General features: G+C 40.2%; 1 protein-coding gene across 25 annotated transcripts in view; it reads left to right on the forward strand.

Moving 5' to 3' along the window:
• FNBP1 (formin binding protein 1) overlaps nucleotides 1-17,718 on the forward strand; it is a 101,584-nt gene that overhangs the window by 33,386 nt on the left and 50,480 nt on the right. For all 25 annotated transcript variants that reach the window (XM_075772259.1, XM_075772260.1, XM_075772264.1 and 22 more), the window contains exons 3-4: nucleotides 3,985-4,041; nucleotides 6,606-6,753. In XM_075772259.1, the coding sequence (XP_075628374.1) occupies nucleotides 3,985-4,041; nucleotides 6,606-6,753 (205 nt within the window). The remainder of the gene's footprint in view (nucleotides 1-3,984; nucleotides 4,042-6,605; nucleotides 6,754-17,718) is intronic.

Below are 17,718 nucleotides of genomic sequence, written 5' to 3' on the forward strand. Positions count from 1 at the left end.
TATAATACATATTAGAACTCCTTCCATCTTCTCAGTATTTATAGAGATTTGAGATCTGAGGTTCTAGTTGATCTGTGTATATCTAAAGCACAATATCTATTAAAAAATAAATCACCCAGAATTTTTGATGCTTGTATTAGAATGGATTTGAGATGCCTGATGGCCTGTTATTTACGAGGCGCTGGTAATTGATAAAAGCTTGCCTTTGTGTGCTTTCTCAGGGGAATGCCACAAGGATTCCCCAGGGTTTCTGCTATAGACAAGCAGGAAATGGAAAATGACTTATGCAGGAACAAATTGCTCACATCTTATGGAGATGAGAAGAGATTGAATTACAGAAGCAAAATGAGCTGGATGAAAGAGAGTATGACTGGCCTGGGAAACCCCAGCAGAGTATCTGTGGGAGCTGGCCTGTCTTATGAAGAATCACAAACTAAGCTCACTGAATTTCTTAGGATGAAAAACTTCAGGTGTAAAGAGTGTAATTATGAAAATAAACACACAAACAAAATGTTTAAGGAAAGTGGGAGATAGTTTTACCTGCGACCTATCTAGAAACTCTGAACTGCTAAGTTTTATTTCTTATTCTGTCCTAGACTTCCAGAACAAACTTGGTCAATTTGTTTCTTCATTCTCTATTTTAATTCCCCATATATAGCTGCATTTGTCTCCCCCACCCACAGGTCTGATTTGAGTACAAATACTTTCATCCCTGAGGAATTCTTAAACACAGTGCTATTTGTAGTCATCTAAGAAGTTAGAGGTATAAAATAAAAACCAAAAATGTAGACTTCTCAAGTGTTGAGATAAACCAGTGCTAGACATTTAAAAAAAAAAATTTTTTTTAAATTACCATGGATCTGCTTCTAATAACTCTCCTTTAGTCGAGTGCAAACCTTTCTTGTATCACGTCCATTTGGTGTAAAGGGCTGCAGCACATCACTGCATGTCATAACATGCAGACATACTATTAAAAAGGGACAAGTTAACACAAGGTACTCCTGTGGATTTAACTCAAAGTTTTATTTATAGTGTAAGTAAAGCTGCTGAACTTTATTTTCTTTTGTGAAGCTTGTGTTTTCTGCTTGGTCTCTGGGCTCCCTAGCCTAGCTGCTATTCTTGTCTATCTACATCTCAGCCTGGTCATCTGTTGAAGCTTGTCTTCTATTTAAAACCATTTTTTTTCTTCCTCTTTATAATTGTGCAGATATATATGTAATATTTTGTTTTAAAAGTGTTACGTTAAATCTGATGCATCCTGCAAGTATGTAGATCTAGCTGGTTACACCAATGGAAGAAACTCCCCAGCATCACATACCTTACACATCATGCCTACGTTATTCAATCATTTACATATCTACAGTCAGTCCTGGCTGGAGTTCAGTTCAGATTTGACATGATTGTTTTCTTTATAATTGTTGAGTCATTGAACTAGACTGGGAAGGAAGGGATGCAGAAACTATGGTAGAGTGTTGCTGTGTTTTGTTTTGAACTTCTGTTGGATGTTGACTTGCTGGATGCTGCGCTGAGTGCTGAAGTAGTGTTTCGTTGTCCTCCTTCCCTAGTCACTACTTAGCTTACAGCGCTTTGTGGGCATCAGAAAGTGTGTCAAAAGCCTTCCCTAATCTGATGATGGATAGATAACCTTCAGGAAGATGTATTGGGGAAAAAAATGCTGAAGATAGCAGGATAATCTAGGAATCCGGAACCTCTGATGATAAATTTGAGAGAAAGAGCAAGATGTCAAAGAAGGGGAAATAAGGGAGCAGAAAAACAAGCTAGAAAAGGAGGAAAAAATGATGCAGTGTGAAAGGCAAATAGAAATGTGATTTGGAGACAGGTGCCCAGGCTAGCACAGAATCTTTCCAGAATTTCTATTTCACTGCTGATCTTTGTTCCCTCTTTAATCACTGTTAGCTCTGAAGATGTCCTTCTTCATGAGCTTAAACTCGGGAAGCGCCGGTGTTCTGGTCATGACACTACATGATTGCATGCTGAACTTCAACGTGTGAGAGTCATATTGACTCTTACTGGATCCAGTATCACTTCTCGATTCAATATAACTTCTGGTTTTTTGTGTGTATCCTAGTTTAAAGCCCTGCCTATGTTTTTTTTATTTTAAAAAAGGGGGGAAAATTGAAAAACTCAAATATATAGACATATATAAAGTACATAGAAAATAATAAAATGTTTAACCTAGACCCTAATCCTTGTTACATGCTTTCAGAATCTTTTTTTCTGTGAAAGCATACTGTCTGGATTTTTTTGCCCTAACTCTGTCACATTTCTACACCTTTAAAGGTTTACAAGAAGGCAGTAGCTCTGTATGTCAGAATTAATTGGGCAGCATGACAGTGCAGGAACAAGTGCATTTTGAGTGTGTGTGAAAGTGCCTTATTAGTGTGGTCTTCTGTGCATGTTTTCTTGTGGCTTTTCCTTTCCTCTTTAAGCAAGTGTGTGGAGGAAGGCATTCCCATGGCATACGAGGAGTGCTATAAGATTTACTGTAGTCATGCAGAACAGTTTGCAGAATTCCTGCCATGCTGGTTTTCTTTGGTTGAAGCTGCTGTATGCATAACTAGAGAAAAGTTCATTGTTTCGGAGCATCTTCCTTTCACAGAAGGCAGAGACTGGAGAGGAGATGCTCATTTGGAACCCTTCCAGTAGGGATATTTAAATTTAGAGAAACACATGTTTGTCTGTGCAAATCTGCCAGGGTTCTGGCTACTACTCCGGGCAGATGCTTCTTAATTCCTTAAGGAGAACAAAAGGAATAAGAAATGTGAGACAAGAGGCCCTGCTGCCCCCAGTTAGCAGTAAAACCAGCATGCAATGGGAATAGGTTACACCTCTGAAAAAGCAGTTTCTTTTCAACTGGATGCATTCTGGGAGTCCTCCGAAGAGTAACCCACCTTGTAAAGCTAAAACAAATGGCTTCCATTTCACAGTAGGGTAACAGGCTGCAGGAAGGCGTATAGTCGCAGGGCTGAGTTTACAGTAGAGGAGATCTCAGTACTGCAGCACCAAAAAGGTCTTAAAATTGCTAAGTAAGATTTATCAGCTCTCTGGTTTGCATTGTTTAAAAGGTGTGTGGTGTTGTATTGTGCTACAGTGTAGTATGCATGTTAACGTTGAGCTTTAAGTATCAGCAAGGTGTGTTGTGTGTCAGGTGGGCAGCACCCATTCGCTAAACCCTCTCTGTGCTGCTGGCCAAGGGCTTGCAGCCAGTGCTCCCAGGACAATGAAAGCTATGTGCTAACTTTCAAATGTGCTAACGGTTACATTCAAATTTCTTATTCAAGATCACTTGAGCATATCAGTCTTAAAATTAAATCATTAGTTAGGTATTGGGTAATGAGATATATTCAAACATCTGTGCCAATTGGGATAACTAAATTTCACATTTCTCCCAGCATCAGTTGATAATCACAAAATGATCCCCCTTTTGTCATCTCAGTGCAGCTTCCCACAGCTTTATGAAGATTTTTCTCTTCCTTGGAAGCATCCTGCTGAAGGTGGGCAGATTTGCCTGACCGTGAGTGTCGTCTGCTGCAGCAAATACCACTTTACTGAGGCGGCTGACCTTTGGATATGGAGTAGCACCTTCTACTGGGTGGAGTTTGTAAAGCATGCCTGTGTCTCCTTACTTTTACTGTAAAAGGCTCTCTGTTTTAGATCAGGTGAAGGAGACTTGTGCATCAGCAGAACTAGAACTCAGGTGTATTGACTTCATCATGACCATAATTTATTAACTTCTCAGATTCAGAATCTGCTATTTTATTGCGATTATAGAGACTGAAGCATTGTGTTTTCAGTGTTACCGCAACGCAGTCAAAGCCTAGTTGCAGTCATACTTCTGAGAAGGTGCCTAGACACTGCAAATAAAAACTTCAAGTCCTGCAGAATGTGTGTGCATGAAAAGATTATCCAGTTAATTTAAAGGAGACTTTAAATATAATTATATATACGTATTTTTAATTTTAGGAATCTTTCAAAGAAATACCAACCCAAAAAGAACTCCAAAGAAGAGGAAGAATACAGGTATGTTCATGATCCACTGCTGGGTGAGCATGCATTGATGGAGGAAGGGGAAAAGGTTGGGTTACCAACTAGGATTTGGCTTGTAAACCAAAGATTTTAAAGTCAAGTGAAAAGTATAGAAATCATAGATGCAGAAATAGGCTGATAAGGTAGATACTAAGGAGTGGATTCGGTCTGTAACTGCTCAATTCCCTTTATATGTTATGGTTTCTGGATGCCTGGTTGGGGGGGGGGTGGTTTTGTTTTTTATCGTGTACATTAAAAACTTCCCAGACTGCATGATCCTGGGTCTTTGAAGGGAATGACCAAACTCTTAACTACTTTCAGCAGGAACAGAAACAGTTGTTAATGTTAGCATGAAACTTGAGCAGTCTGCATAAGTATTAAATTACTCAAATAGACTGACAACACAGATTAGTAACTTACTAAAGGGATAATGTTACAACACAACAGAGAAACCAGTGGCCCTTGAAGAGTAAGGTGAAGGATGTAGTTTGTTCTCTCAGTATCCTGGGATGGATTGGCATCTAATTTGCCACTCTTGGAGCGTGTTGCATGGCCTCAGCTGTTGATTGAGGTGTTCAGACTGTATCTCCCTGGTGGCAGGGGACTAGGTAGTGCTTGCAGATAGCGACTGCCACGTCAAAGCACAACTCCTTCGCTGAGTGACGCTGTGGATGGGGATACAGGTGATGTGATGATAGACCACATGTCGCTAAGAACGTTCCTGCCCTTAGATGAGATTTAAGATATTCTTTAAAGAGAACTTTCTAGAGGACGAGCTTTCCAACAGATGGGCTATAAGCCAGAGCAAGAACCTTTTCCTTAGAGCACTCTGTTTCTCAACGTCAGTGTTTTGTAAAGCGTCGGCTTTGAATGAAGGCATTGCGGAGTCTGACCCTACAGCCTTGTATTGCAGGAGGCTGTGCTGCCTCTGGAGAGCCTGGCAGCAGATTCAAACCTTTGACCTTGAAATTTGAAACGTTTCAAATTAGTTTGGGTACGAATGCAACTGTATGATTATATTAATTTAGATTTTTGGGTCAGACCCCCAAGCTGCTGTATACAGCAACTCTAGTGGCTTGTATTGACAGAGATAACAGCTTTTTCATTTTCTTTTTAAAGTATTTTTAGTTAATATTGTTTGGGAATCAGTTATTTCCTGAGATACTAGTTATTTACACAAGGAAGCTTGTGTTACCAGCACATCAACTGTTTTGGTCTGTACCTGGGATTAGGAATAAATCTGCCTTTGGGTAGTTGTACTATAAATAAGTATTTTGAGTTTACTACAACCATTTTTTGACACATCTTTCACTGCTGGAAAACAATATTGGAGTTAAATGATTCATGTGATGTGGCACAGAAGGTCCTGTGTATCCTCTGCCCTTTTAAATATAGCGTTCACCTCAGTATAGTTTCCTCATGTCTCTAAATAATGTCTGAGGATTTGTCATGCGACCTTTGGGTGCCTCGCACGGTGCTTTGAAACAGCCTGTCTAAAAATGATCTGTTTTCAAACTTCTTGTCAGTCTGTAGTTCTATGGCTTTGATCCCCTGTCTTTTGCAGCTGGGATTTCTCTCTAAGCACCACAGCTTGACTGTGAATGTGGCTGCTTGTATTGGACTACATTTTAGTCTCTTTTTTTTTTTTAGGGGTTTTTTCGTGCCTTTTTTTCTCTGATGCCTTTTTCATCCCTACTTGTACCACTCCCCTCAATTTTCCTCTAAATCTCTCCCTCTTTGCTTTTTCACCTTTAGGTCATGTTATCAGTGCAGACCACTACGATTTAATATCGATTGTTTTTCTAGTACGTACAAGTGCAGTACTTCAAAGCTGCTCTTTTCCAGCTGACCAGCACAGCCAGCTGGGGTATCCAAATGCAGCTCTGTTGGCTCTGTGTTGAATATGATGGTGACATAATCTGCTGTTTTGAAATTGTGTGCACAGATGTTTGTTTCTTCCTCTTAACAATACATGGAATGTTGTATAAGAGATTATTTTCTATGAAAAATAAACCTTGCAATGGAAGGTACTAAAATACATGGGTTGACAATGAACACCTGGTTAGTAAACTCACTACCTTTTTGAAAACTTTATAAACTATAGTTGGTTTAAATCCAGTTTACACTAAGACAAGTTTTGTTTTCTGCACTATGCTAGCCAAAAAGTTGGTTGCTTAGACAGGATTTTGCAAGGTAGAGTACGGTGATGACTCTGCACTGAATTGTAGGACTTGAAAGAGTGTTACTAGAAATGTTTGGTGAATAGAGATTAGAATAGTGAAGTCGCAGAGCTGTGCTGATAAAAAACCTGGTGCTCTAAAACTGTGATATTTTAAGAGCCAATGTCAAACTGTCTAAATCGAGATTAATTTATCAGAAAACTGTCAGTGTGTGGCATAGGCTTCCTTTTGTGAAATTCCTTCAAGTGAATCTCTGCTAATCCATATTCAGCCTCATGTAGCAATACTAAATGCTTAAGAGGGATACAACCTCCGTTTGCAGTGTGTCTTTCTGAAAAGAAAGGGACTAAAAGCAAAATGCATTTTTGTCCTCTGCAGGTACACATCAACTAGAGCCTTCCTAGCCACTTTAAATGAAATGAATGACTATGCCGGACAGCATGAGGTCATTTCAGAGAACATGACCTCTCTTATCACTGGAGAGTTAACACGCTATGTGCAGGAGCTGAAACAAGAGAGGAAATCGGTAATTGATCATTTTTATTATTCACAATTAATTTCTATTTAAGATAGATAATTAGTGCTAAGGGAGTTCAATGTTAAGAAGTTATTTGTAGTTAATAAACATGAGCTTTGCTAATGAACCAAACATTAAAAAAGTGGGTTACTTGCCCTGGCCAAGTCACTGAACCATTTGAATCAAATGTTATAAAATCAGACAGCAATGCCTTCAGGAGAATGCCTGCTAAATAAGGTCAGAGACCCATCTGTGCTGAAGGCTTTGTTAGCCAAAAGTTTGAGGGAAGAGTCCAGCAGCACTGGGTAAAGCCTGAAATAAACAGAGAAACTGTATTATTGAGACCAATTGAAAGAATTATTAGGATCCGGGTTCACATTTTCCTGCTTCTTGGCCAGATCTGGTCAACAGAGCTTTAAAAAAATTATTCTAATGAGAAATATGGGGCCTGTCTTGTTTTGTAATGGTGGGGAATCTGGTTTTCAACCTGTTATCCTTCAAGGCTGGTAGAATCAGCAGCTTTATGTTAGTACTCTATTTTAGCTAGTAGCTTAGGAACCTATGTGCCTGCTACAGTAAATGTTCAAAGCTGATTAATTAGCCTGTCACCAGCTCTGACAGGCATATAGTTGAGATGTGAATTTTCTTCCTTGCCTTGAACCCTTTTATCCCTGGGATAAGTGGGCAAAAAATAGCGATTATAAGCATTATTGTTATGAGCACTCGTAACACGGGTATAAAAGGACTAAGCAATGTACAACAAGGCAATGGAGCATCAGCGCGCACTATATTTCATTTCGAAATTGTTGGTCCGTTACGGAAAATGCAAAAGTACTTTTGCTCAGCGCGGCAAAACATACGCATTTATAAATAGTCCCACTAAACATTAAGCACCTGTTGAAGTGCTGTGCAGGCTCAGAGTCCTGGAAATTACTATCTTATCCTCAGTATAGTATTAGGAAGGTAAGTGAGTCAACAGGCCTATCTTTAATTTGCAGAATTGTGCGTAATCTTTCAGGGACATAATATTTTGGCAGCAACATGGAAGGATGTTTTACATATAGCTGTGATGAGAAATGTTTTCTCAGCCACTTCTATGACCTTTTATTTAGCATGGACTCTGTACAATAAGCAAAACAAAAAAAAAATTCTAGTATGGCATTTTTCTGTCACTTCTAATGTTTTTACATAATTTTTCAATTATATGGGCGTGATTGGAGTATCTGTTAGACATTAAGTACGATGAAAGAAGACTTGCTATCCTGTAAAGAATGTGGGCAATAATTATTGCTTTTTTGTTTTGTTTGTAGAGTTTTGTAGTAAGTATGGCTCATAAGTAATGGGTGAATGACAGGAAAATTATTCTAATATTGGTCGAGTGATAACAGCATGGGAACAGCAAAAAAACCCCAACTGACAGTGTATTTACCTGTTGCTGATAATTCTTAGACTTTAACAGAAAACAGATGTCAGTCATGCATGGTGGTTTTATTCTTGTAACGTGAATATAAACTAAAAGAATTGTGAATCCTTGTCTGAATCCTGTAGACTTCTCATTTATGAGCAAATGGTGTTGAAAAGGAAGCTGCTTCCGCCTTCAGGCATTTTTCATACATAGCTTCTCTCACTTCATACTGTGAAACACAAATGCATCAATCATGCTGGGGAGCTGCAGGAGGGGAAGGTGGTTGCTGTGTAAATATCACAGAGGGCTGATGCTTTGGCAGAACCTTTTATGATACGAATTGATGAATGGCTTGATATTTCCAGAAATTTTCCTGTCAGAGTTCTCCAGGCTCACTGCTTGATACATCATCAGCTGTTATGCTACAAGTTCATAGAACCATGAAATCATTTAGGTTGGAAAAGACCCTTAAGACTGAGTCCAACCATTAACCTAACATTACTAAGTCTACCAAGTTGCTCTAAGCTGTAGGAAAAGATGATCGCTTGTGGGGCTAGGGGCACACACAGAAATTGGGAGACCCACATTCTTGTCTGCAGAGTCATGTATCACTTCAATTAAGTCATTCAGCTGTCCAAATAACCTGTAAAATGATACATATTTCCAGTGATTTTAGTATGACTAAGATAGATGAGCACCCTTGTTCTTTTTGGTGTCATTTCCCACCTGGAAATGATGCTCAGAGGTGTCACAAGGATAAATGTGTGAAAGATGAACCTGGGTGCAGCAGAAAGTGGTCAGACAAATATATCAGCCAAGAGCTGCTGTTTCCAAAGGAAACCCCTTTGATATGCAGTAGGAATTGTGCATTTAATAGTCATGCAGGATGAGGTTGGTGGTCTTTAAACATGTGGGGTCTGATGCATGTGTGCATTACTGTTTTCATGCTCATTTAACTCTGTTGATTGAAGTGAAATTACACCAGCAGATGATTGGATCACACAATAATAAATCACACTTCTTTATTTTTCCTTGACAAGTACAAGGCCATACCCTATAAGCAACACAGAACCTGCTAGTATATAAAGTCTTACAGTGGCTTTATGCTGCATAAAATTAATTTGGCGTGCAATTTTTACATATTTTGGATTTGTTTGACTACTGTGAAAGCTGTACTTGATGGCTGCCTATGTCATGTTTTTCCATATAAGATAGCTGCTAATGGTGAAAATAAGGGAAGAAGCAGCTAATTAAAACCAGGCAGAACAGTCTGGAGGTTGGACAAGTGGGATGATTTGTAAATTCACAGTGGTTTGGTGCTGTTGAAAAGAGAGATAGCTCCTCTTTTCTCTGGCCTGATTTGGGGCTCGGGAGTTACCTTTATGTTTTTACAGATCACGTGCTTTGTTGCATGATGGGTTTTGATCATCAGAAACCCGTAAGGAAAATCAGGCAAAGACTCTTTTTGTGAAAACTGAGTATCATTCCTCTTCCATAGGATAGCCCTCATTGATGTTTTTGTTGTACCAGATGAGTTGTTTTGCCCTTGCAGTCACTGAAGTTAGGCTTTTCACACAGTGTGTGCAAGAGGGAGAACTCCTTGCCCTGTTTCAGTTCTTCCTAGGTGTCTAGTGATGTGAAACTCTTTATAGTAGAGTTCCTCACTTCAGCTTCTTGTATTCTCTTGATCTTAGTGTGTCTGTGCTCTCATGGGAGTAATTCTCCTCTTCAGCCAGGCTCTTGCTAGCTGTTTCAAAGCTCAAATTTCACTTCTACACTACGTGTGAAGGTCATGCTTCCTTCTGAGGTTCTTGAGGCCAGATGCATGCGACTGAATTCCCCTTTACTGTACAAAGACCTCCATCACCAAGCCACACAAATGAGTTGGAGATCATGTCCCAGAGTGGTTCAGGGAAAGAACCTGCCTCTGCCATCATTCTTTGTGCCACCTCAATTTCACCAAAACCTTCCTTTGGGGTAGCTGTGGAAGGTGTCAGGTTTGAGCTGGGGCCCTGCAGTATTACACATTTGTGTCTTAATCTTGCTTGTCTGTGACAAAAGAAAAGGAGATGGTCTCAGTAATGTCAAGAGAGGCGTTTGGAGTTTACTTCACGAGCATTAACAGGTAATACACTTCCAGGCTGGAAATGTATTCAACAGTTGTTTTACTCCCACCCATTGCAACTCTTGCAGGCTGTGATAGTAGCTCCTAAGCAGACCAGGTACTCATCATATGAAACAAAGATCGCCAGCATTTTGATTGCTTAGGTGAGGGAATCTGTTCTCTACATTGCTGTTCCTGCCAGGTTACTCCAGCATGCTTTGCTTTGTTTAAAAAAATAAAATCTAGACACTGTGGGGGGTTTTTTTGCTGCTTTTTGGGTGACACCTAAGAGGACTTCTGAGCAAGTGTGGCCCAAGCGTTCAGAATTTCCTGTTTTTCTTAAAGCTTCACGGGAGATAGCTTGGTTTGGTATTCTCTCAACTATGGCTGAGGAAAATCCTCAATACTGAGTTTGTCTGGATAGAAATTCAAGAATTAATTCCTGGGACAATTCTGATTTAGATCTGTGGTCACAAACTAGGTCTGACTCATGGTCTCTTCTGGCAGCAGCTGCTCTGTACAGCCGTTCATCCTGTCAGCTTTGCTAAAAATGTATTTGGGAGTCATGAACTATCCCTCTTATTACTGCTGCTGCTTTCACCTCTACCTCCACCTCCCCTTGGGGGTAGGCTGGCTCCATACAATCAAGCATGAAAGTCGAGTACAAGCCAAGAGCTTTGCTGCAGACCGAACTGGTGCAGCACTGGGATTCTGTGGTTGGGAGAGAATTTACCTGATATCAAGACGTTCCATTTTGTGTCGGGGTAGAAGTGGAACGGGGAATGAATGCATCCTTATGGGTACTGTGAGGGCAAAAATGGTCTGGTTCTTCACGGTGGAGTGTGTGCGCCCTCCCTGTGTGTATTCATACAAGGGGTCTACGTGTCAGAGGACTTTCTGTTTCTTGTAGACTCTCAGGTGTTGATGAAAAGTAAATAATTGGAGGAATTCTGCCGCGTTCGTTCATTCTGAATAGTGCCCTGTTCTGCAAATAGTCCTGTGGTTTTCAACAGGATTTCTCACAGCGTAATGCATCATGCAAGCGTGAGACAGGATAGCAGCATACGACCCTGTCAAGTGCACAATGGATTTTTCCGTGTTGCATTTTGGATGTGCCTCAAGGTCTCCATGTGTTTGGAGCACAGCTGTACTTTGTGCTGCAGACATACAAAGAGACATCGCTGCCTTCCAGAAATGGCAAACTAATGGCAAAGCGGGTAGTATGAAGAGGAAGAGAGAGAGACAGTGAAAGGAAGTGATTTGTCAAACTTCAGGTTGACAAGATTCAAACTGAGCTTTCCCCGGCTCTTGTTCTGTGACTAACCCACTTCCAGCTTACTGCCCCGTGAACGGAGTTAGAAGTATTTAGTTTTAATCTAAGGGTATAAAAATTAAACTTTAGTAAATAGTTGTGTTGAGAGGTAGAGGCTTTGCAAGAGCTATTTATGAGCAGAAAGAAAACTGCGCATTTATGGGAGATTTTGTTGTGCTTGATAATTACACCGAACAAGGATCAAACTACATATTCATATCCCTTACAAGATACTTCAGCTATTTCATTAAGTTAAATTGTCCTGGTAGAGTGTTAAGTAGTAGCTGTAAGAAATGAAGGAATGCAGAAAATTGCTTAGGAAAGATCATAGTAAATTCTGTATATTCCTATTGTTTGTTGGTTTTCCCTAAACTGTGGCACAAAAGTAATGAAACTGTGTTAAATATTTGTACATATCATCTAATCCTGCTGTGAAGGACTGTTCTGGGATGGAAAAAGCAAGTGCTTATTACAAAAGTTTCCAAAAACGTTTTTGTGTGAGAAACTAATAATAATATCCCATCCAGCTGAAAGGTATAATGTGAACTTTGGATTTAGCAGGGTTAAAGTTGAGGCCACTGAACTTGATATCCTGCTCTTCCTAGTTTTGAAGGGGTACATTGAACTATGAAACAATAGTTGAAATAAATAAATTGGCTTCTGTTTACATCATGAAGGATTCTGATGGGAAACAAAATATGGTTACAAACAAATGTAGTTACATTTTCTGTGAATTAGCCTTAATACTGTACTACAGAGCAACAGCCTGTTAGAAGGAGAAGATGAGAGATGTCTTCTATTGGCAGTAACGTTTCCTGCTCAGTGCATGACTGTGAAATCCCTGAGGGCGAGAGAGGTTGAGCATCAGCCACGTGTGTATTTTTCCCTTTGTCCTCTATCCAGACAGCCACAGAGATCGGCCTAAAATGAAGGAGCAGCAATAAAGCCATAGTAGTAGAGCATACCTTAACTGTGTGCAAATGCTGTTTATCCAAGGCCTGAGGCACATGAAACGTGGGCATGTTTAGCTGGCATTATAGTTAACATTCAGTATTTTATATATCTGATGCAAGTCTTAATACTCTTAATACTGTGGGTGTACACATCCATGAAGGCTATATGGAAACAGCTACAAGCTTACAGCTATTTAAAGCAGTAAGTATTTCTTTGCCTGTTGAGGCATTAACTTGTACATCTTCTAGTTTTCTTATCACTGCAAGAGTTGTACGGGACTGTCACAGACCATTTCTATGGAGGGAAGAGACATTCTGTTGAGATGGTATCTCTTTGATGTGGATCAGTGGAAGAGAAGCTCTGTGACGAGACTGGGAACTGGAAGAAATGGAAGCTAGAGTAGCATGCTCCTTTTATCCTCGTTGAAGGATTTAAAAACACAATCATCTTTTCTTCATGCCTTAGTTTTTAGTAGCGATGTTGGACCCATAGGTTGGCTCTCATAAAAGCCCAGCTGTGCCAGAGTGCTCTAAGGATATGATTAATCCCCAAAGATGGATTTGAGAGTGGGGTCGATCTCCAGACGACCTGTCCAACCTGTGTTTGTGCTCACTGAATCCAGGGCCTTCTGGCCTGCTGCCGTGAAGCCAGATGGTTCAGCAGGACCACTTGAAGAGTTGGCCAGCGTAGCAGAGTGCTCTTGAGGATCCCTGTAGTTGTGCTCCCACGGAGTTGCCCTGCAAAGCTGTGGGAGTGCAGTGCTGCTCTGCTGAGAGCACCGTAGTCTCTGTGCCTGAGAAGAAGTTATTCAGTTCCAAGTTATTCCCAGTATAAGGACTTAATCTGTCATATGTAGCATGAAACGACAAGTTACCATAAATATTACTGCCACAGTGTCTTTTAGGTTTATGCTAATCATTTTGGTCTTAGTGGTCTGTAACTGGAATTCCTTTGGAATGCACCACTTCAGGAGGGGAAAATTCAAGTCAAATTGCCATCAGCCTTGAATAGACGCTTGTATAACCTGTTCCAGGTTTGACCTAGCTGATAGGTACGTGTTAAGAATAACATTCACATGGAAGGTTGCAAAGGAGAACAGGGTTATGCCACAATATTAAGTAGTAGCACTGATGAACATCTGTGAAGATAGTCATGTGTTTCTCATGTCAGCATTCACAGGACTCTCTTATGCTACTCTTATTACAAATAAGAGTGATAAGGCTTCAAGAGCATGTTGCTATTCTTGGAAACAAAAATTTCTTCTGAGGAGACTGTTTCCTGTCTGTGCAGCCAGGAAAAGAAAAACATTTGACAAGGCTTTTTGCAAATTGAGCTGAGAAAATTGAGGAAAAAATAATGTTCTCTAATTTCCGCTTCCAGTATGCTTTATTCACTGGCCATTATTTTAAGAATCACTTGTAACAAAGATGGAGATAGTTTGAATTTGAGGAGGAAGTACTGCATTGCTGGGACTGTGTTTACATTGAATATCAATATGAGCTGAGAGTGCCAGTTACAGAAGTCCAAGGTAACTGTTTTTTCAGTGTGTTTATATTACCTAGTTTGAAAACAGAGAATGAAGCAGCCTTGTCAAACATCTCTTTTTTTGAAAATTCTTGCATAGGATGTTGTCAAATGACATATGCCTGTAATTTAACTGAATTATTTTTCTGACTATTTCTAATATAAACAGACTATAGATGTGCAAATCTTAAGTTTAATGATGTAATCAATTGCTGTTTACTTCCTTAAGAAAACCAAGGCTGTCTTGTTACAGCCTTTCTTAAACTGTTTCACATGGTCAGTTTTTGATACAGCATAAGCAGCCCTGTTGTCATGCTGGTAGCCTACATGTTTCAGGCAATTCTTTCATTTAAAATTGCCCAGAAATTCCTTGCCAAAATGATTGGATTGCGTTGTCCTTCATAAGATGCTTTTAACTACATCTTTCTTTTCTTCTACTCCTCTCAAAAGGTCAGAAAGAAGATAAGAGGCATCTTCTAACAAGCTTTTGTTTTCTGCTCTGGGAGCTGTGCGGCTATGTAGACTCCCTTCCATACCAAGAAAATTGTGCAGAAATATCCCGCTGCTACTTATTGTAACAGTATTGGCAGTAACAGGGGCTTGATTGTAGGTAGCTTGCTCGCTGCTCCCAGTGTTTTGATCAACATGGGTGAAATCTGAGCCTAACAAAAGTCAAGGAGAGTTTTGTCTTTGATTGCACAGCAGCCAGGATTTCTCCCCAGCTGTTGCAAACACAGCCAGCATGGTAATGAGGAGAGCACACCAATTGGGATGACTTGATTTAAAAAGGGGAAAAAACTCACACACCTAGTGTGTCTTCATGTGGATTCCTGCTTTTCCTAAAATTCTTCTTCCTTTACTGTAGCTGAGTTTTCCTTGAGCTGGGAGTTTTTAGAATATAATGAATGCTTTTTAAAAAGTTGATCTACTCCACAGTCTTCATACAAGCAACTTAATACAGTGCTGAAAAATCTGTCAAGTCTTAACAAATCTAGGGAGATCACCTAAAACCTAGATTATTGGGTCTTATCTTGTGAGTGTAGAATGGATGGACATGTCCAGTCAAAACATGGCCAACTACGGATTGTTCAGATTGTGCTTCGAATGTTGTGGATATGGCTGAGAAGCATGGAGGAAATCATGGCATGTGAATGACCAACACCGTTGCTCCAAATGTCTTACTGGCACACTTGAAGTGTGATTCGTTAATTTGGTATCGTGCTCATCATCTGAGTTTTTTAAATAGAAAGCCTGATGAAGGTGCATTAGTTTGGGGAGGAAAAAAAATTAATGTTCTGTGTTATCAACTACTTTAAATTCATCGCTGTGTGCTGCTGGAATGTGTTTGACTAAGAATGGTAGTTTTCCATATGATTTGCTAAATCGTTTGTCATTTTCCCATTTGCTGAATCAGCAGGTGTAGAATAACCAATTATTTCATTTGCTTAAAAATATTTTTTTTAAAATTGGAACTTGTATCTTGAAACCTTATCAAGGAACAGTTGATCTTCAAGTTACTTTTGCTAATTTTTTTTTGGGGGGGGGAGGGGAAGCTAGAAGACATTTGCTGTTTAAGAAGATTTTAAAGTACAGGAAATGAGTTTGCAGAAGTTGAAGATAGTACAGGGCTTGAGGAACCTCAAGGCTTCCTGTATGACTTTGAGCAGATCACTTAACCGTACTGTCTCAATTTTCTTACCCATAAAGTGGGGGCAGTGAAGAAATAGATAGTTAGAAGTTCTCGCTTAATTGCTTTATGTAAAAATGAATTTTTGGAAGGCAGAAACCATCTTTTGAGGGCAAAAGATTTGCAAAAGCAGAGGTGCTCTTGATACATATTATGTCTTTTATCATGTGTAGCTTTATCTCTCATAACAAGTATATATATGGGATAATACAAGAATTGGGAGTTATGAATATATTTAGAAAACAGTTGAACTAAAAATGGCAATATTGCCCTGAAATCTCCAAAACATAATGCACCTGTATTTCTCAGACTGTCACTTGACATCATTTCCTTGGTTTCACTGTGAAATAATCCTCAGTAATGCCCATTTTACACCTCAGTGCTGCATCTCTGTAAAAGAGCTTCTCACAACAAAACCCCACCGAGTAGCAAAATCTGAACATGATGCAGCCGTACTGCTCAGGCTTACTGCTTCTCTCATACGTACCTCCAGCAGCTTGTAGAGTTTATTTTACAGAGAAGGCAAATTTGGCAATAACAGGGATGGCTTGTGCAAAATTAAAATTCCATTATTGATTAACTACAAAGCAGTTTAAAAATATGAGCTTAGGGTGGTGCTGTTATCTGATAGGCTTTTGATTCCAAGCTCATCCTTCAACCCCTATATACAATTGTGTTCTGTTAAATTAACCTGGCATGTTGTTTTCCTGGGGTTTCTGGGTCACTGACAGCACTGGGTTTCACACAGGCCAGCTGTTCCCAAATCAGGTCCCTTCCTACACTCCAGTGAAGCTGGAGCCAGTGACGAGGGGAGCACACACCGAGGGCTGGTGGAGGCAGGAAATGCCATATTGAAGACAGCCAAGTCATTTTACTTGCAGCTTCGCTTTTAAAAGATTTTTGTGAATTCCATGCTCTTTAGCAAAATGTTGAAAAATGTAGTGTTAAATTACAGTTGTTCCTTGGGAATGTTTTTGTTGCTCCTTGGGACTGTTTTCCTAAAATCTAATTACAAAAGCAAGCCTGAAATGAGGAGTGTTTCAGAGCGCCCTGGCAAGGAAAATGCTGTATCTGTCACATGCAGGGTTGAAAGGAAATGGGGATCTACAAAAAGAACCAAAATCATTTGGAGCCTTTCCCCACTGCCCCAGCAGTTTTACAGTGATGTCTGGGGGGGGGGGTGTGTGTTAATGTCATAACGTGGAGACTGAGCTTTTGGAGAAGCCTAGCATGGTGGGCTGGGGTCTGAACTGCACAAGTAGCATTGAGTTCATGGCAAAAGGCCTTTCTCCCCAGGCGCAGCAGTGCCAGGCTGTCGGATGTGTTCCCCTCCATAGCCCAACTCTCCTTTCTTGACAGGCAGGAGTAGAGTTGGACCTGAGCACAGCATATGCCTGGCACATGCCCAGGATTAAAGCATTACTGATGTTGTGCCTCTTTGCTCTGAGAATTCTTGTGCAGAGATAAACACTATGCAGAAAGCTAAAACTATCCTCAACTATAGGTGAGCATCCCTCCTTAACAGCTGGTGTTGGGGACCACAGGTAATGGTATCCAGAGCACTCAGGACAGCATGGTTGTGTTCTGTTCTCGCAGACAAGTTGAAGGTTGATGTGATTTTTTTAAGGCGATACAAGTCTATTGGACATGGTGTGAAAGAGAATCGCGGTTTTGGGGCTTTTTACTGGTGTGTCTGGTGGAGCCAGAAAGGCAGCTAGGAAACGTAGTAGGTTTGTGTAGAAACCTGCCTCTCTGACAGGGAAAACACCAGTTGCTTTAGTGGAAGATTTCAGGAAACCAAGTAGCTGCCCGATTATAAAGTGCTGGCAAGCACATTTTTCTAACTTTGACAGTTTGTGGCAGGCTACTGTTCTGAAGTTGGAGCTTTGCTACCCTGACAGACTGTTGATATCATGTTGCTTAAGATATATCTAATGTCTGATTACGGGTGGGCCTGAGAATGCAGGAACTGCAGTGAGTTGCAGTGG

This window comes from Balearica regulorum, chromosome 20, assembly GCF_011004875.1.
Source record: "Balearica regulorum gibbericeps isolate bBalReg1 chromosome 20, bBalReg1.pri, whole genome shotgun sequence".
In the NCBI taxonomy this organism is placed as follows: Eukaryota; Metazoa; Chordata; class Aves; order Gruiformes; family Gruidae; genus Balearica; species Balearica regulorum.